The sequence below is a fragment of the Cataglyphis hispanica genome, chromosome 25 (genome assembly GCF_021464435.1).
Source record: "Cataglyphis hispanica isolate Lineage 1 chromosome 25, ULB_Chis1_1.0, whole genome shotgun sequence".
Taxonomy (NCBI): Eukaryota; Metazoa; Arthropoda; class Insecta; order Hymenoptera; family Formicidae; genus Cataglyphis; species Cataglyphis hispanica.
The window spans coordinates 998,444-1,018,987 of NC_065978.1; the positions used below are offsets into that span (position 1 = coordinate 998,444).

At 35.3% G+C, this 20,544-nt stretch overlaps 2 protein-coding genes across 5 annotated transcripts in view; both read left to right on the plus strand.

Annotated features, from left to right (window-relative positions):
* Positions 1–10,300, plus strand: part of LOC126858490 (uncharacterized) — a 107,586-nt gene extending 97,286 nt beyond the window's left edge. For 3 of the 4 annotated variants that reach the window (XM_050608860.1, XM_050608859.1, XM_050608861.1), the window contains 7 exons: positions 1,155–1,266; positions 1,562–1,656; positions 1,880–2,050; positions 2,231–2,416; positions 3,394–3,846; positions 5,407–5,471; positions 6,619–10,300. In XM_050608860.1, the coding sequence (XP_050464817.1) occupies positions 1,155–1,266; positions 1,562–1,656; positions 1,880–2,050; positions 2,231–2,416; positions 3,394–3,846; positions 5,407–5,471; positions 6,619–6,892 (1,356 nt within the window). In that variant the 3' untranslated portion in view covers positions 6,893–10,300. The remainder of the gene's footprint in view (positions 1–1,154; positions 1,267–1,561; positions 1,657–1,879; positions 2,051–2,230; positions 2,417–3,393; positions 3,847–5,406; positions 5,472–6,618) is intronic. The other variant, XM_050608863.1, reaches the window with a different exon arrangement.
* Positions 10,301–15,858: 5,558 nt separating this feature from the next.
* Positions 15,859–20,466, plus strand: LOC126858515 (proclotting enzyme-like). Its single transcript, XM_050608916.1, has 6 exons — positions 15,859–16,173; positions 17,630–17,940; positions 18,326–18,795; positions 18,995–19,269; positions 19,552–19,697; positions 20,076–20,466. Exons 1-6 carry the CDS (start codon positions 16,005–16,007, stop codon positions 20,226–20,228), a joined length of 1,524 nt encoding a protein of 507 aa, XP_050464873.1. The 5' UTR covers positions 15,859–16,004; the 3' UTR covers positions 20,229–20,466.
* Positions 20,467–20,544: the final 78 nt, after the last annotated feature.

Below are 20,544 nucleotides of genomic sequence, written 5' to 3' on the forward strand. Positions count from 1 at the left end.
ACAAAAATAATTGCCCGAATTTTAATAGCTTTAAATTCATGATTAATACATTTTTAGATTAATGTCAATAAGATTTCGAGAGAGAGAGAAATATAATTTATTATTTGTGCCTATTGTATTTTCTCTCTCTCTCTCTCTCTCCCTCTCTAAATTAATTTCGAGATTAAATAATAAGATTATATGACAATATCATTGCGACAATATTATTTAGCATCAATGACGTAATTGTCAAATCGTCTTGTTTCTTGGCATTGCATATCTTGTTCGCGTGATTGGAACGACAAAATTCGCAGAGATGATCGGCGCGCGCGCAGCGTGTCGAAACCCAGACGTGGTCGTTTGTTTTCGCGGCTCTAATTGGCAGCCGCGGCTCGCACCGTTAGCAATTTCCATTCTGATAAAGGCGCTGGATTCTTTTTCCGGCGGCGCGACGAGTTACGACTTTCTCGTTAATTGCTAATCGAGCGTATGGCAGATTCGAACGGTATATCCGCCGTCTTTGCGGCGCGAGCCTTAAGGGAGAACGGGCGAGTAGGTAGTTAGGTATAAACGTAACGCGTAACGCGAACCTCTTATTCACGGGTATCCCTCTCTCTTCCTTATTTCGCGCGCCCATATTTCCTACGGTACGTCGTCGGAGTGCGGTTCTTCGCCCATTCACCCGAATCACGAAAAATCCTTCCTCCGTCTCGGCGTTCGCTCGCCGCGAGCGGCGAAACGCTCACGCCCGCGTATGCCCGCTCGAGCGTGCGTCTGTCGCGGTTGATGTGCGTCTCCGTGTATCGCCTGAGCAAAGGATATCGCCGATCCAGGTGAACGAGAAAGTTAACTTTGTATTTGTAGGCAATTTTTTAAGGCTATTTTATACACGGCTTGATTAGAAAATCTGCAGGAAATCTCGCCGCATTGCTATGCCTTTAACTTCTATTTGTTTAAGAAGCGTTACAAATTGAACTGATAATTATGACAATATATTATATTATCGGTAGAATATAAGAGAGATTGTGTATGTAAAGAAATATTCGAATGCATGGTTTGATATTGATTTTTATATATAAATGCAGTTAATATCTCTTAGAAAGTTTTCTTTACCATCACAAATAAGCGCGCTAATAAATAATAAATTATAATAATTTTTTATCTACATTGCGCAGAGCGTGGTAATGTTGATGTTTCGGGAAGAGAAGAGTCCGGAGGACGAGATCAAAGCTTGGCAGTTTTGGCATGGCAGACAGCACTCTGTTAAACAACGGATTCTTGATGCTGGTAAGATAATATAAAAAGATATGAAAGGCGAACCTGATCAATAATATCTTTCTTTATAATGATAATACACGACGATAATAACTATCGATATTCATGATTAAATCTTTAAGTCTTTCTTGTTTTTGTGCAAGCCTTCTAATCCGTAACGGACGAACGGTAAGATTTTATCGTCAACGTATAAACGCCCCGTTATTTTAATATTCTATCTAAAAGCATCTCGCGAGAGCGTTAATATTAGTTGTCTCGTATTCCTTAGCATGATCTGCGAGTTTCAGAATCACGTCCGTTGTTACAGACACAAAGAACAGCGTCGGTCTGGTGGGCTGCATAGAGGAAGTCGCGCACAATGCGATTGCCGTTTACTGGAACCCACTCGAATCGTCAGCGAAGGTAAGGAACGCCGAGAAATGTTAATTCGCGTTATCTCTCTTTAAACATTTATATGCATACAGCCCTCACCTGACATGATCCCGATTATCGCCGCGCAATCTCGCGCACCGCGCAAATTGTATCGCATTTGCGATCGCGCGCACTTTTTTTCTAGCGGAAACATTAATAAAGCAATTCCCGCGCGTAAGCGGTCACCGCTGTTACCTGTCCGATTTCTGCGCAGATAAACGTTGCGGTGCAGTGTCTTAGTACCGATTTCTCGAGTCAGAAAGGCGTGAAGGGTTTGCCGCTGCATATCCAGGTCGACACGTACGAGGAATCGCCGCCTCACACGCACACGTACACGCCACCATCCCATCGGGGCTACTGTCAAATTAAGGTCTTTTGCGATAAGGTAATCACTTTCGTACATTTCCGTACCTTTATCTCTTCTTCTTCTCTCTCTCTCTCTCTCTCTCTCTCTCTTCTACGTCTCGTTTTTTTTTTCTCTTATACTGGTAATGTAAATAACGCGCGATCGCTTCCTGGTAATAACGATCGTCGAAATTAAGTTGAAAGACGTTGCTTACTACAGGGGGCAGAGAGAAAGACCCGAGACGAGGAAAGGCGCGCGGCCAAGAGGAAGATGACGGCGACTGGCAGAAAGAAGCTCGACGAGCTTTATCACTCTGTCACGGAGCGCAGCGAGTTTTACTCCATGGTCGACCTGCATAAACCGCCGGTGCTGTTCTCGCCGCCGGCCGAACACGCCATCGACAAGGTGATAATCCACTTTTTTTTTTTATACATAATTCAAGCAAATAAGAGTGTCGTCTGCAAGAACTCGTTGAGTTCTTACATAGAGATAAACCTGATTAAAGGCCATTTAATAAATGATATTGAATATAATAATTACGGGGAAAAGAGATTATCTCATTATACGAAAAAAAATATGAATAGGAATAAATTTTTTTTTTCTAAATTTTTTTTTTCTATATTACATTAATTTGGATGAAATGCATTATCGCCTATAAAGTGGTTGAATTAAAAAACTTTGTTTACCTTTGAATAAATACGAGTGTATTATATTATCTTAGCATGCGTTTTAATTAATTAATCGGTGTAGAAATTATGACCCCAAAAAATCATGTGGGAAACCACAATCCTCTGCTCTCACCTCCGCCAGAACCCTGCACTAACCGCAACTCTTGCATCGCAAAGTAACGACGTGGACTTTCTCGGAGCACAACCTTTCGAATTTTGCGTTTTAATTCAACAAATCATTTTAGCCTCTTTCTTTATTTTCCCCTATGATGTATTATTAATGTAATTTGTAATTTTTATTGTAATTATTGATATTTTATTGTAATTATTAATGTAATATCAGAATAAATATATGCTTTTCATCGTGTAATTATATATAATAATATATTATGCATCGTGTTATTACAGAGTAAGTAATGATGAAACATTTTGCAGTATTATTTTATTATCACTGCAAAATTTTTGAAAAGTTTTCAAATTTAATTTCTTTCTGCTCTTAATTTCTAAGACGTGTTCTGTGATTCATGTTTTAGACTTCATTCTGTGTTTTGTAGCTTTCAACCCTCACCTGTTGCAAAAAAATCTATGTTGCATTCCAAGATTGTTCCTCATTTCCCAACGCAAAATTCAAAAGGGTTCTCGTCGTCTCGCGAGTAGAGGAAAAAAAAAAGCACGCAGAAAGTAAAAATAAACTTTATTCTTCTTCCACGACAGTTCTCGACGATGGAGTTGTCGGGCTTCTACGGTGGTGGCGGCGGCGGGGGCGGGGGTGACACCGACACCTCGTCCCTCAGTAACGGTGAAAGTGGAGGATTGAAGGCGGGGGGTAACAGCCCTTATCCGGCGGCATGCGGCCGATCGAATCTACCGGCTCTCAAGTTCCACAACCACTTTCCACCCGACAATCTCAGTAGCCTGCACGACAAGAAGGACTCGTTGCTGATGCAGGTGCAGGAGCTGCAGGGGTCGGTGCTGCAAGGGGTGCAACAGGCCGGCTTAGCGGGCGCTGTGGTATCCAACAATCGGCTTCACTTGCAGCAACAACCGCCGCATTTACGCCCGACCGACGCCGAGGAGCGCGTAATGCTGTACGTGCGTCAAGAATCGCAGGAAGTCTTCACGCCGTTGCACGTTACGCCACCGACGGTCCAGGGATTGCTCAATGCTGTAAGGAATATATCCTAAAGTTATTTTCCTTTTATACCGCCGACAAATACATACATTGACATTTGCGACATACGCAACATTCACATGCGTAGAATTAATCTCACGAATTTTTGCGCCGTTTTCGGAAATACAAAGATTTGAGAGAAATATATTTATCAAATTTTTTCGGAAGTTATGCAAAAAAAAAAAATCAGATATAGGCCCGGATAATCTCGCTGCGTTGTCGTGAGCTATTATTGTCCGCAATGTGCAAAATTAATTCTTCCTAATGAATGGCGTGATATAAATGTACTGTTCACTTTAAGGCGAAGATTGAATATCATAGATATGTAAACCGAACGCGCGTATAATCAAAGAGAAATATGCGTTCAAGTACCGCGTTAACTAAACGTTAATGCTTGTCATCCGGTAATAAAGTAGATAATGTAATATTCTCTAAACTCGTTCGCATGCCTTGTAGAAATGGAAACGGGAAATGGAAATTCTCGCCATTTCCATATCACGATCGAGAGATACCGGCAACTACACCTACGGTAGCTACAACATTTTATGCAAAACACCGGGCGATGTCTCGAATATGCGCAACCATGGGCGTTAAAGGATTAATACGTGATTACGTTCGCCGGCCGGCTTGCTCTAAAATCAGAATGAAGGACAATAATAATGTCACGTGTTATATCTCGCTATACCGATAATGATAGGTTTCCTGCAAGTCGGTAAATACTATCGAGCTTAATAAAATCATACGCCAAAAGATAACTAATAACTGTTTCGATTTCAATCGGTATCACTTTAGTTTATTCAATCGCGCTCGATTTGACGCGCGCGAAAAATTACGCGCTATAGGGGGATACACATATAATGTACATATATATTTTATGTACACACACATATGGCCTCATGTCAAAAATTACCTATGCATGTGAAGGCATACTTGCGCCATTATTAATATCCGCGCATTCGCTCTGGTCCACCCGCTAATTAATATCAATGCGCATGCATCACTGTCACCTGTGTCCAAGATCCTTATTAATATAATATCAAAAGTGCAAGATGTACGATCATATACTCCTTTTTCTCTTTCTTTCTCTCTCTTTTTCTTTTTCTCTTTCTCTCTCTTTCTCTTCTTCGCGGATGTGCGAGACTATTGGCGGCTCTTAAGGATTTATCGAATCGTTGATGTAAGAATGCGTTGCATCTGAACTGATGGGAGGGAAAAATGGAAAGAAACATTTCTTTTTTTTTAATATATCTTTATCTCTTTCCTTTTCTCTGTCACGTTTTTTTACAGTCCACGGAATAGATCGCGCATTTCTATCTCAATTGCGCCTCGATCGTGATTCAGTTTTTCATATATGTTCCTTTTCTATTATATCACTACGTTTCGATCTATTTTGTCTATCGATCTGGCTCTGTCTTTATATCTTTCACGCTATCGCGGAGATATTGCGTCCATCTTCGCGTGTCTCGTAAGTACTTTCTCAAATACGCGGGCGCGAAACAAATGGTCCGCAAACCACTATCAAAATTCTAATGTTCTACTTTTTTTCTATTTTGCAGATTGAGTCAAAGTACAAAATTGCATCCTCGAGTATTAATAACCTCTATCGCAAAAACACAAAGGGGTAAGTTTAGTAGAGTGTCATCTTTACTTGCATGCACGCCTACGCGATGCATGCCATAATGGTGACATTGCCTGACTCTCTCCGCCTCTGGTTTGGTAGTCTCTCTCTCTCTCTCTCTCTCTCTCTCTCTCTCTCTCTCTCTCTTTCTTTCTCTTTCTCGCTCTCCCTTTCGCCTATGATCGTGCCTCTTTCAAACATCGGATACGCGTCCCTCTGCATTGTACGTTTGTATATATACACAATTCTCGTAAAGTGTATTCTCTTTGCCGATCATCTTGACATGCACGCAAATGTCACTGCACGCTGAGCATATCTCGCCGATACGCACAATCTCGCCTGATTAATCCACTAATTTATTCTTCACGCTTCTCGTCTTTTGTCTTTCATTACGAGCGCATCCATGCACATTTGATTGTCACATCTAATATCGTCGTGCGTCTCGTTTGGTTGACTCTCTTTTCCCTTTTTGTCCATACATTTCCCAACATATGTTGGTTGCACACGATGATCGTTGTTTCCCTCGAGAACGATTACTCTTCCCTATTCGATATATTACTCATGTTTTAAAAACGAATCCTCTCTCACTCTTTTTCTCTTTCTTATTCTCTCGAACTATGCGCAATGCGGTGCGAATTTTATAATTCATATTTTTTTTTTTTTTTTATTTTAAAATCCACCGCATATTTATCATTTCGCCGCTACAATACTGTGATGATTTCATGATGATATTCTATACAGTAACATTATTTTCCAAACATTTTTCCTCTTTCGTATAATATTAATTTTTTAATGCCGGGAAATTATATAAAAAAAAAAATAAATATTGAATGTTATAAACATAGTCTAAAGTATTGAATATTATAAAAATATAATAATACATCCATCACGCAACACATAAAATTCTTAAAAGCTTTTGCGCATTAAAATTTTATAATGATAAGGCGACATGCCGTTAATCGTACATAACAGAAATTATACAGCAGCTCGTTTGCCAAGCATCATAATGTTATAGCGGCCAAAGCTACCGCGTTGCATGTCAACTCGAACAATTATACGGGGTCTCCGAGAAATGATACTTATAGCTTCCGTTCATGGATCGCGTCACTTTGAGGAGACTTAACGAGAGTGTCACCCTACCCTGTTGCAGAATTACAGCGAAAATTGACGACGATATGATCCGATATTACGTCGACGAGGACCTGTTCCTGCTGGAGGTCAGCCACTCGCGGATCAATCCGGATCCTGGCAGCGAACGTAATCCGAACTCGCCGGGCGATCCCGGTGATCCGGGCGATTCTCCCTCTACGGCCGGATACGACGTCACCCTCATCGAGCTATCTCATCCTCCACCATTGCCGCACTCACCCCTCGCCAACTCCACGCATGCACACGCTCACGTTCACGACAATAGTAACACGTGAACCAAATCGGAGAAGAAAGAAGTCCACTTTTGATCGTGTAAATATATACCGCTTAAGTTGGCGAGGACTGGTCATTTGGAGGAAAAGGATCAGCAAGATTTCGTGTCTAACGATAATTGGACAGCGAAATTTCTTGTGTATCGCACTTGAAGATTCTTGTACAATTTGCCGGTGACGGGCTTACTAATTGTAAGAAGATTCATCGAGCATCGAGGAGCAGCGTGTTTAATTTTCAGCGAAGACTCAGGAAGAATCATGAAGGATCATTATCATGGGATTATCGAATTTTCAATATCAAAGAAGAACTTAATCGTTGTTTCTGAGTAGGTCATGTAACCTTACTATAATATTATAGAGACAGAATTTAAATGTTTTGTAATATGGTTTGACACATATTTTCTAGATTTATTGGCGAATATTTTGTTAATAGTTATCATTTGTGTAAGACCTTAAATGGTCTTTCGGCATAGATGTACGGGCTTCGACTCAATTGAAGCAAGTCGAATGTGCAAGAATGTACGCATACGTCGTTAACCGTACGAAAAGCGACACGTTACTCTATATTACTTGTTTTTGTCTCGTGAACAAATTATATGAATTATTATCATAGGATACCGAAGCGTCGCGCTGCAAGCGCGAGCGCCATGTAAATCAATCAAAATTGATTTAAGTATCCCGATATATGTTATATATGTATACGTATGACGTATATTGTAGATTTATATGAGATCGCATCTATTAATTCGTACATTAGTTGACGTATCGGTTCTTAATTTGCCCGCAAGTTTTAAAAACGCGTCGCATTAAAAATGTCATCGGCATTAATCCCGAACTATTTCTTTAAAAACCGATAATGTATATCGTAACGTACGTGCCGTCATTTCACGTTAAACGAATGACCCCCGATATGTGTGTGTTAATTAATGACAGAGGCGATCACTGCGTTCTCTGATGCGTCTCTCCGCATTTCTATTCGATTTTCGTCCATAAAGATTTAAACGCACGATGTCGATTCCGCGTAACAAATTGTAAAAAAAATGATCGAAAAATATTAAAAAGGAAAAAAATACAAATCTCATTAACAACTTGTAAAAGGCCAATCGAAACTTTCTTCTTATTTGCCTCGTCTTGTTAACAAGATCTTTATTGCCTCTCATTTACGAGCATATTAACGCTCGCGAAGTATTTACGCGTACATGAAGACGTGACGCAATTTTGTAACGTTGCTATTAGTCACGATCATTGCGTGCGAAATCTCGACTTAAAGCGAAAATTCATATAGCATATTTCTGCAAAAAAATTAAAAGAATCCATAAAACCAGAGATCGCCTCTTCTTGCACCGCACTCTTTGCCACATCACGCTCGAGATAATGTCGAGAAGCCACGACTTTTTCTAAGTCTTAAGACTAATAAAAGTAATATAATCACACTGTATTCATAGTATAATCTTCCTATAATACAGCAGCAGTCCGGATCAGACGTTAGATAATAAAATAACAAATTGATATCTCGGAGTTAAAGCGATCAATGTTATTCCCTTTAAGAGAAGAGAGAGAATTCATATTCATATTTTAAATACATATTATTAATTCATATTCATATTTATCTTTTTATCTCCAAAGCAGTGAACAATAAACTGCTAACTGAAAAAAATGTTTTTCTTTGGCTTCAAAATAAAAGGAAGAAGATAAAATTATATTCGGTCTTACTACGAGTGCTTCCGAGATGTTGATTCAATATCTGTTCGAGATAGAAACTCGCACTGATCACAACAAACACGATTCACTCGATAGCAATAAAGGTAAAGATTTTCTTAAATAAATGCATTCTTATCAAGACGTAGAGTACCACACTTTATAATTTCAACTACAGTGAGTTCAGTTTTTCAATCTTACTCGTGTTGTAATGAAATCATAACATTGTCAGCGGGCGTTAAACGCGACCGAAAACGCTAGCATTACCAATAACTTGTGGTTATGTAGTTCGTAAGATAAAGTTTAAAGTAAAATATTAAAATGTGCCACCCCCGGTGAAAGCAAGCCACTTGCCAGATTATATTACGCGCAAACACGATTAAGCGCGTGTGCAGACATATAACGCGGAATTATATGCATACTCATACTCATACATTTTTTCGTACACATACACATACTTGTTGTCAATTACATTAGAGATTTAGATTAGAGTAGGAAAATCACGATCATGACGCTCTCTTCTTTTCTCTTGTTTTATATTAATCATATACGTATGATACGTATGATATACACACCGATATCAAAGCAAGGATCAAAATACGCTTGTAAAATGCTTATTATTACTTATTAAATACTATATTTTGTTACATTTATTGCAGATAGCATATAGATTGATATTATTAATATTATGGATTCTATTCAATTACGCGTAAAGCATATATATCATAGTTATATTATATTATTATTAATATTATTATATTTTTTTTATACACACGAAAATGCGTGTTTGTACGGAGTGAGAATGCAAATACAAAAGGAAGAATGGAAAATGTGAGAGAGAAAGAGAGACCGAAAGAAAGAATGCGTATGAATGAATAAGCTCGTAATGTCTGTGTATGGAAACGTCAAAGAAAACGAGAGAGAGAGAGAGAAAGAGAGAAAACTAGCATATATATATGTATATATATATGTATATATATATATATATATATATATATATATATATATATATATAATCAATTTACGTTATACACATCTACGAGATCAAGATTGTTGGTTAACTTTAGTCCATGACATTTTTTGCAACATTCCCTTTCCGTCAACATTTCCTTCCCAACCGTCCTTTCAACCGCTAGTGTTGCACGTCGAAAGCGGTCGAGGCAAAACATATGACTCGTTTATGTAGAGACAAGTAGCTGTGTCATCGAGCCATTTTATTATAATAGTATCATCCCATTATATATTATTCTTATAATTATTAATATTATTGTTTACACTATGAGAACAGAGAGAAAGAGAGCGAGAGAGAGAGAGAGAGAGAAAGAGCGAGAGAGAGAAAGCGAGAAGAAAGAGAAAGAAAAAGAATCGGGTAAGTCGACGAATTTCTCGGACCGTCTTATCATAGTACTTAAACAACAACATAAATAACGACATGAAATGAGCCTGCGAATTTTAGACTTTATATTGTTAGAAATAGAGGAATGGTTACATAAAAAAAGTTGTTGTTGATCGGTAAACCAGACCGAGAATGATGAATTTGGAAGTGTGAGTTTTGCTAATACACAAAAAAATAAGAAGCCGAGAGAATGCCGAGAGTACAACCATTTTTTTTCCGTTGCGTTGTCTTGCCATGCTGAGATTGTGCCAGAGGTGATATTATATTATTACGATGTTTATTGCAACAATAAATATTATATTAGTACGTTTTATAAATCGCACGCCTTTATTATTGCTATATATATATAGAGGTAAGTGTTGTAATCTTTATTGTTGTCGTACCATCATGTTACTTGGTCATAATTCTTCGTATCATTGACATTAAGTGTAAATCTGGCAGAACTAAACATGTATGAGTAAATTATATTAAAATATATAAAGATTGAATGATAGAATTGATAAAATTGACATACATATATAAATATATTCATAATAATTGTTAATATTTAAAAAATTTTGGTTATTATCTATATTAAGAGAAAATTAAATACAAATTAATTAGAAAAATATTATAATATTGAAACAGGAAATGTAAAATTCTAATATTCGAAGTAGAAAGAAGGAAAAAAGTGATTACAAAATAAAGATATTTGTCTTTTCATCTCTATAAATGAAGGATTGACATTTTTTGTTTGTGCGCATTTCGAAAGATATTGATATTCATATATGTATCTTTTGCATATCAATCATGTCTCTATTGACTTATGATTTGACGACGTATGATTGTTCGTTTATCAGTAATTTTCATTAGCATAAGCATGAATTCGTGAACACGTCTCGCTCCATCTACAGAATTGCGTGATACAAGATTTAAAAAATTTGCGATTACATTAGCATAATACACCCGATATTTATTCGAGTTTAAAAGCGCCTTAAGCAACGCTATTAAGTCGCTTCTGCGACAAAGGCTATAATATAAAATCGACTACAATTTGAAATATAATTGGAAAAATTGAAACATGTACAACAATCTCGGAACACGATATTCGAACGATACGAAACGTCATTCTTCTATTGTTTTTCTCATCATCCCTCTTATAAAAGTTGCGAATTCTTGCTTTGTTGCATTTCGCATAGCGCTAAGGACAGATCGCGAAGCAACGACCGAAGGAAACCTGTTAGTGAGGAATTTAAAAAAAAAAGGGGGTATTCCGTGCGTAGAAACCTATAAGAAGAAATAAAGAAGATTCCACTCGTCTTAGAGAAAGAACGAAAAGAGCGTGTCGCAAAATCAACGATGCTGCGAAGGATGTCCAACCGCTTTCAAAAGGTCCACGCGCGTTTCATGGCTGACGTACTTTAATGAGCCATCTCCCAGCCGATACTTCGATGGAATCGCTTATCCGAAAAAACCTGACATGACACATCCAGTGCGATTAACGTCCAACAAGCGTGTATTATATCGCACCAAATCGACTAACGGAACGCGAGATGATGAATAATGTATGATATGTATTTGATTTCGATGAGAGGAAGATTATTATATTTAATCCCCATCGATCATGAAATTGATATGTAATAATTACAATTATCGATGAAAAAATAGAAACAAAAATTAATGAAATATAATATTAATGAATATATAGATTTGTCAAAAATGAGACAATTTTTTTTAATAATAATTTTAGTAGTTATATTTTCTCTAAAAACTCGATAAAGAATTTAATATATTTTACAATTTTTAATTTTACAAAGTTTTACAGAAAAAATATCTATTTGAATTCTGTAAAAATAGATCTATTAAAAATAATTGACAAGCGTATATTAAAAATATATAACATAAAATAAAGAAACCTTAAATTTTTTTCAATTTAAAATAAATGCAATATTTTCTTTTGTTTGAAATAACAACGAAATGTTTGGTGTCTTATTCTCTAAGTTTATATATTTGTTCTTGAGAAACTTAATGTGAAAACTTAATTCTTTTGAAAAAGAGAAAAATCCGTCTTAAATAATTGTAATCTCTTGTTTGATTATTTTTGCATTCAGTAAATTATATTGTGTTAGTAAGAAACGTAAATGAATGAGAGATAAGATCGTAAATAAATTTCTAAATTTTTCGATAAAAAGCTAAGAACAAGTTAGACCTAAAATAAAAGACATATTACTAGTAAACATCGGATTTTTATGTAACTGCATATTTCTTTGGAAATAGATTGGAAAGTAAAATAAAATAGAAATTTATTTTATCAAAAAAATATTCTAAAAATGCATATTTAATTATGTGCATATTTACATGTTTGCATAGAAAATACATATTGATAAATGTTGCAATATAAAAACATTGGATATTATAAATAAATTTTAGTTATTATTTAATATATAAATTTCTGCATAAAAAATCGATGTCAAACAATTTATTAGAATCTTTCTTCAATTGAGGTTCTCTTTTTAATATTAGACGTCTCTTTCTCTTTCTTTTTTCTCTCTCTTTCTTTGTCTTGCTCTATTTAATTTTTCTCCATTTTTCTAATATTAGATCGGTCGTCTTTTATCTTTTACGGTAAGAATCTCTTCATGTTTCTCTAAGATATAAGAGCGTGATCAGTTTGTAAATAAAAATTAAAGAGGAGAATTAATTGGCGCCTTAATTATGGGATGCAGCTCGCGTATTTCCTCGGATGAAAGAAGGAATAAGGATACGGAGAATATAAGTGGTTACGGCACACTTAGTCAGGCGGCTATCATCATAAACTGGAAGTCAGCTAATATAATGGCAATCGTGTGAAAACTCACGACCTTGTACAAAGATAGTGGTCCTGACATAAATTATAATTTTTAAACATGAAATGTGTTTCTATTTTATCTACGTTAGAGACATGCGTATCAATCAGCTATACGTGAAGTTATAAAATTTGTAAAGGCTCTATATAAATAATTTAGTAAAAGAATTTTAACACAATTTTAAATTATTTTTCTTCCAATAATCGCTTCAAAAAGAATTCTCGGATATAGAACAAAAATTTTTTTTATTTTTCAAGAAATTATTTTCATGGAAATATTTCACGTTTCAAGATATTATGTTACTTCTGAAGAGAGATTTATTTCTCACGAAAAAAAATTAATAAAAAATTTACTTATATTTCTAAATCTTTGACACACACACTTGCACGCACATATGTCAATATATATTAGAAACTGTTTTTGATAGGCGCAGATTATATTAATTCAATGTGAATAATGTAAATAAAAAAACACACATATAAAAACAGAGAAATAACTCATATAAATATTAATAAATTTTATAAAAAATTCTTGTGATCAATAAAAAAAATTAGATTAGCCATAGATTAAATATATTTTAAGACTATATCAGATTTTTTACACGATAGCAGTACAATCTATAAATGTCGCTATGAATTGTGTTCCAGTTTTTCTAATACATAAATTCAAAATATGCAGTTTAAGTGTATATATATATATATATATATATATATATATATATATATATATATATATGTACATACATACATATATATATAGTAAAATTCAATAACTCATATATATTTGCAAGAAATTGTGTGTAAATTTTATAGCGTTATGAAATCGAACGCATTTAGTATCTATTCCGTTATATAGTGCTATATAAGAGAACAGTAACAGAATATAGAAGGTAATAAAATTTCTACTAATATTACCATCTTTTACGACTTGTATGTAAACACTATGTTTGTGTTTACATATTCAAAGAAGAGTAATCCCACCATTTAAATTCCATTTCAGAAATATTTCCGAATAAAATTAATTAATTTTTCTAAAATTAAGCCGTATGTAAAACTTTGTTGTGTCGTTGTTTATTTTTCTTTATTTATATTCACTATGTAGGCATATGCAGAGTGTGCAGATTTTTTTTCTTTAAATTCTTTTTTCTTTAAAAAGCTCTTCCTTTCGGATAACGTCGTTAGAATTGCAACAAACGACTTTGATACCTCCCGGTTAATTACGAGCCGCCCCGAACTCAACCGGTTTGCATATTTCGGAGGACAGATCTGGCAAAATCCAGCTATTTTATTATGGCGCCAATACAATATCTTGAACCAAATTTTATATGTGCGCATTTAAGTGTCGTATATATTGCTGAATATTCTCGTAATAATGGGGTCAGTGACTCGAATAAGAACATTGAACTTCACTCCAATGCCTTTTGTCAGTCTCTCAAAGAGAGATATCTCATCTGCGTTCTCAGAAGTTTTATACCCGTAACAGGTGAAGAAATGCTGCAAAATTTGACAGGTCATATATCAAATTTTGTGACAGTTACAAATACGAGGATACAATATGCATGTTCAACCACCCATGCTGTCCATTGCTGAGCTTAGATAATATACGCATGTATTTTTGGCAAAGTCCGGTTTGGCGGGTCAGATATTATTCGCTGTTCATATCGATTACCGAGCCCTCTTTTGCGAGCGACAATAAAAAAAAGTCTTATCTCGCCGAGATGTCGACAGTAAATGGTTATTAACCATCTGGTCAAAGAACGCGCGGGCTTAAAATCTCTTCCTCCCTCCACCCTTTAAAAGGCGGTTCGTCGACCTAGGTATTGCGATCTTGACGTATACTTCAAGGTCCTTTCGCTCTTGGCTCTCCCGTGGAAGGTACTGTTTATGCCTCCGCGCAAGATCAAAGATCTTATTCTAGTCAGGACTATTTCTAAAGAGGAAACTATTGCTTGCTTGAAATAAGACATAAAAATACTTGCTTCTGATGAAATACTTCGTGGTTTTCATTTGCTTGAAATTATTGGAGATATCCTATATATAATAATTTTTACATTAGCAATTTAAGAAATATTTATTTCTCTATATTAAAATACTTCATATTATATTAGAGGATATGCGTAATATTATCTATGTAATTAATTAAATGAATAACGTGAGCGCAACGTGTAAAAGTTGAAGAATTGCAGTAGCATCGCAGTAAACGAAAGATCACGACAAACGTGGGGAAAGACGGTTCTATATTCACTGTCTCTCAGCGGAAGGAAGTACATAAATACTTATCGTCGGGATAGACGAGAAGGCGGGGATCACACGGTAAGCAAGTTCACGGCCGTCCCTTACGTGCAGCCTTCTCTTGGCATCTTCAAGGTCAGGTGCGAAGAATCGTGCTCTCTATGCAAATGCCAATTGCGCAGCATTTAAGTTAGACACGAATCGCGCCATCAAAGACCATCACATACAGTTTACACATAATTGATATAACTTAAATTCACGCAGACAAATGCGTGTTATCATGAGCGTATAAATCGATCGCGAATGTTTATCAAAAAACTTGGTCTCGAAACGTTACGAAAACATCAGAATTATATAAAATAAATATTGTAATATATAAATATTATAAAATATATATTATACGAAAATGTTACATAATATGAATTTTTACTTATTTTATAGAGAAAGTATATTTGCAGTACTTCATTTTCACATAATCAAATATTTTTTACAATAAACTATCCATCTCATCCTCCATATTTTAATAATAATTTTAAATAATTGCAATATAATTTTTTTTTTTTTTAGAAACAATCATAGAACAGAGATTACTGAACGTCTTCGTGTTGTTCTAAATATAGTAATCATTCTCTTATTGTGGAATCTCATTTCGCATCAAACTATAAATAACCGAAAGGACTATTTCGCACATTGAGGAAACCGTGTTTGATTCTTACTGCGCCCTCCGTCGATCTTCTATCCTACAGCCGTAGAAGTGTTAAAAGAGCAAGAGAATAAAGGAGCGTGGAACACCTTGCGCATCATATCGAAGAGGAGGCACAGAATAGCGCCAAGCACTAGAGGGAAGGGCAAGCCCGTTATAAGCTCGAGCAGCGGCTATTCAACAGCTTAGGAGTCGCTCAGGATCCCAGCCGGTATTCGCACGTGGGTCCCAAGTCCCGTGTTCCGCGTCGTTATTCTTCGCGATGCTGGCAGCATGGAGCATGAATAATCGGGCACGCAGACTGTCGTCGTTCGCAATGCTGGTGCTGGTGCTCGTGGTACAGGTGATCGCAGCAGCTGTAGGATCAGTATCCAGATCGCTGAATTTCGACTACGATGACAGTAATCCGGAGGAAGCAGTCATCATAGAAGGTATCGATCTATTTTGGGCGTACTTCTCATCCAGATATATTAATAAATAAGCTGAAATAAAACATAAGTTTGCATTTTCTTGATATATTCGTGAAACATTTTCTGAAATATTTTAATTAAAAATTATCTCAAAGATTCCATAGGGTTTGAGATAATTTTTTTGAAAAATGACATAGATTAATAAGAGTTAAGATTAGTTTTAAATATCAGCATAGAAATGATTCTTTTTAATTGTCATATAATTTAAATTTAGTTTAATGATATATAATAAGATATCTACAGAGCAAGATTTTTTATTTTTTTGATTTGAAAATGTTTTACATTAAAATTTAAATTGGCTATTTAAAAAAATTAAAACAACTTGATAGTTTTATAAAGAAAAAAGATAATTTTAAATAATTAGCATTATTCTATATTTATTGAAAAGTTGACATCCCTGTCATTTTCTGCATTTCATGCATAACTTGTTTCGAAAATTTGTTTTTCTGTAAGTTATATGTATTATCGATTATATTAGAATCATTAGTCAAAGAAACAATACTATGCCGTTTATATGTAATCTCTTCTTTGGTCAATGACTCTTTGGCATCACCGATCTTTGCTCTTCGCCTATCGCGAAATCTCCAGATCCCTATATATCAGATACCTATTAACGAACAATCATTCGCGTGTCCCATACACGGTAACCGGAAGTTCTCCCGGTATGCACAAACCTCACCTTTGACGTACGTGTACACCTGTGTGTTTCGCGTAGGTCAGCGAACTCGCTGCTAAGTATCTCGAAGGAATTCTATTATGATGTTTCGATGATTCACTACGCAAGATAATGTTTTCACACGACTTAAAGATAATTTCAAAACATTTATATGTCATTTCTATTAAAACTATAATAAATAATAATCTAATATATATTATATAATACGTTTTTCAATAAAATCATACAAAGTTTTCCACTTTCTGTTTTCAACATGAATGCAATTTATTCTAATGATAGCAATTTAATTCGTGCAATTCTAAGCTCAAATATTTATGAACGTGCTTGTAAATTTTATCGTGACTTTTTTTTTATATTAGAAAAATCTTCACATCGAGTATATTAACGCCTTTCGGATTAATGTGGTTACATGCTAAAGCAAACGTTTTCGAGTACGTGCTGACATAAACATGCTCGATGCATCTTGATTTTGCGATGGTATAAATGCGATACGTATAGATATACTTTAACATACAGAGACAGAAGAAATATATTACAATAAATCTTGAAATGTAATTTTTGAAATAATATATCAGTATCATATATGTATGTATAAGAGAAAATTATAAATAATTGATGGCAATAATGTGTCAGAAAGTTCAAAGTTGAATCGTGATGAATATATTATATAAGAATACATTCAGAGAATGTAATCTCTTTCCATTTTATACAAATAAAAAATTGTAAAAATTTAATTTGCAGCTGCGTTTGATCCGGATCAGTTTGAATCAAGAGAAGGTCGAAGCGTTCTTTGGAACGGAGCCACCACCCGTGAGACCTGTCTAACATCCAAAGGCGAAGTCGGTCGTTGCACGACTTTCAAGGAATGTTATCCGTACTTTAAGATACCGGATCTTGGTGCTCTAGACGGTTGGGTTCTTGGCGTTTACGACACATGCAGCTATATCCGCGAAGATGGAAATCCAAGTTTTGGAATTTGTTGCTCGAATCTACAGCCCTTCGTCACACCTCGTCCTGATAACTGTGACGATTCCATCGTGGAAAATCCGCAAGTAAAACGATTAAATCTATCAGATAATATGTAATTTATTTCAATTCCGTAAATTTTAATATCGATACGCGCGTTTCTCTTCTATTCATAGTAATCACTTTCGCTACCGGAAACTCATAACTCATTATACGTGATCCGAATTAAAAGCCGTTGTAAATCAACCTACCAGAAAACCGATTATTCCTATTTCGATTCGGCAACATAATTTCGCAAAGAGTTGTTTTATGGCTCGCTTTATTACTCAGTATTCATGCATATTAATTTTCCTTTTATTCGGCACAAAGAATCGTGATCGATCTCTCCTTTTACTTATTATTTTTATTTATTATTCCTGTAAATCTTTTTTTCGCTTTTCTTTTGTTCATCAGATACTGAAATTATTTTAGATCGAGGATAATAAGAAAAAAGGCGAAGAGAACGGGATAGCACGTCCTCAGGCTGCGCCTACTTGGCCACCGCCGATTCCCACACATCCGCCTGATCATACGATACCGCCACTGCCGACCCATCCACCCTCATCTGAGCTACCGACACAATCAACGACCTTCAAACCGATAACTACGAGCTCAAAAAAACCGGGTATTGCTACTACATGGCCGACGAAGAAGCCAACCCGGTGGCCAATCTCATCGAGCATGTCAACTACCAGCAAATCTCCGATGTCCGATAACAATAATCTATCGCAGTGCGGTGCCAAGAACGGCAATCAAGATCAGGAACGCATCGTGGGTGGGAAGAATGCAGATCCAGGCGAATGGCCGTGGATCGCCGCACTTTTCAATGCTGGCCGCCAATTTTGTGGCGGATCCCTCATTGATGATCAGCACATATTGACAGCTGCGCATTGCGTCGTAAAGTAAGTTCAATTCATGTCATCAATTTTTTCTGAAATTAAAACAATTTCAATGTTTTTTTAACTAAAAAAATAGATCTACATCATTTGAAACATTTTTTTCATTGGTGACTACGGATGAAGAGATTGTGATTAAACTGCATTATTACTAATAATATTGAAGTAATATTCGACTTTTTAGCGACAAATTATAATGTTCCAGCATGAATTCTTGGGATGTTGCGAGGTTAACAGTACGTCTCGGTGATTACAATATTAAAACGAACAATGAGATTCGTCACATTGAAAGACGCGTAAAGAGAGTCGTGAGGCATCGAAATTTCAATTCGCGTACGCTTTATAACGACGTGGCGCTCCTCACGTTGAACGAACCTGTGGAATTTACGGAACAAATCCGACCCATCTGTCTTCCTAGCGGATCACAGCTGTATCAAGGCAAGACAGCGACGGTTATAGGATGGGGTTCTTTGAGAGAAAGTAAGATTTTTACTAATATACGGGTCTTTAACCCGTTAACTAGTCCAACAAGCAGTCATATAAAAAAACAGATTTTTGTTTTAATTCAAAATAACATATATGTAATTCATATTCGTGTACTTTCTCAAGTACTCTCCTTTATCTTTTACATTTTACGCAGTCGATTTGCATAATTATTTATAATACAATCACATTTATAGTATAATTATTCATGAATTAAATCTTTAAAAAACATTTCTTGTATAAGAAAAATATACCATATTTAACATTATATTCATTTAGGTGGACCACAACCAGCAATTTTGCAAGAAGTTTCGGTACCAGTTTGGTCGAACAGTGAGTGCAAATTAAAATATGGAGCAGCAGCACCGGGTGGTATAGTTGATAGTTTCTTATGTGCTGGTCGCGCCAATAAAGATTCGTGCTCGGTTTGTATCTCTAATTGATTCGTTATCTCTCATTGAGATCTCTTGAGTATTTAGTGTAAAATGTGACTGTATAATGTTTGATTTAATAAGCCCGAATATACCCGAACAATTAGTTATTCATTATTTAATTTCATTAAATATTAATTTAATTTAGTTTTATTAAATAAAATTAATTTTTTATTAATTGATGTATATATATATATATATATATATATATATATATATATATATATATAACTAATTTTACAGGCACATTTTTAAAAAAAGTATATTTACAATTAAACGGTCTCATTTTGCGATAGATGTGGAATATGAGAATACTGATAATTATATATTGCAAATTTCATATTGTAAAAATCAATGACTTTGTACTTACAGGGCGACAGTGGTGGTCCTTTAATGGTTAATGACGGACGCTGGACTCAAATTGGAATTGTCAGTTGGGGAATAGGTTGCGGAAAAGGTCAATATCCCGGGGTCTATACAAGGACCACACACTTTTTGCCATGGATTACTAAAAACCTAAAATAGAAAACACACGTGTGTTATATGTATTTATCTATGTCTCTTTCATACGGTCGCTGTTTCTTTGACAAGACAAATTGTCAAGGAAATGCAGAATCGATTCCACTCGCTTTGAAAAATGTGATAAAAGCTATCGCCCTAATAATAAAACTAGCTTTATAGCGATATCTTTTTAAGGAAATTTGATATTATGTCATTTCCTTTTTAATTAATTAGAATAAACTTTCAATTTTTTATCATCGTACATTACGTACGTTTTCTCGTCATTAAAAGAAAAAAAATATTACTCATTTACTATAGTATATACGAAACGAATAAAAAA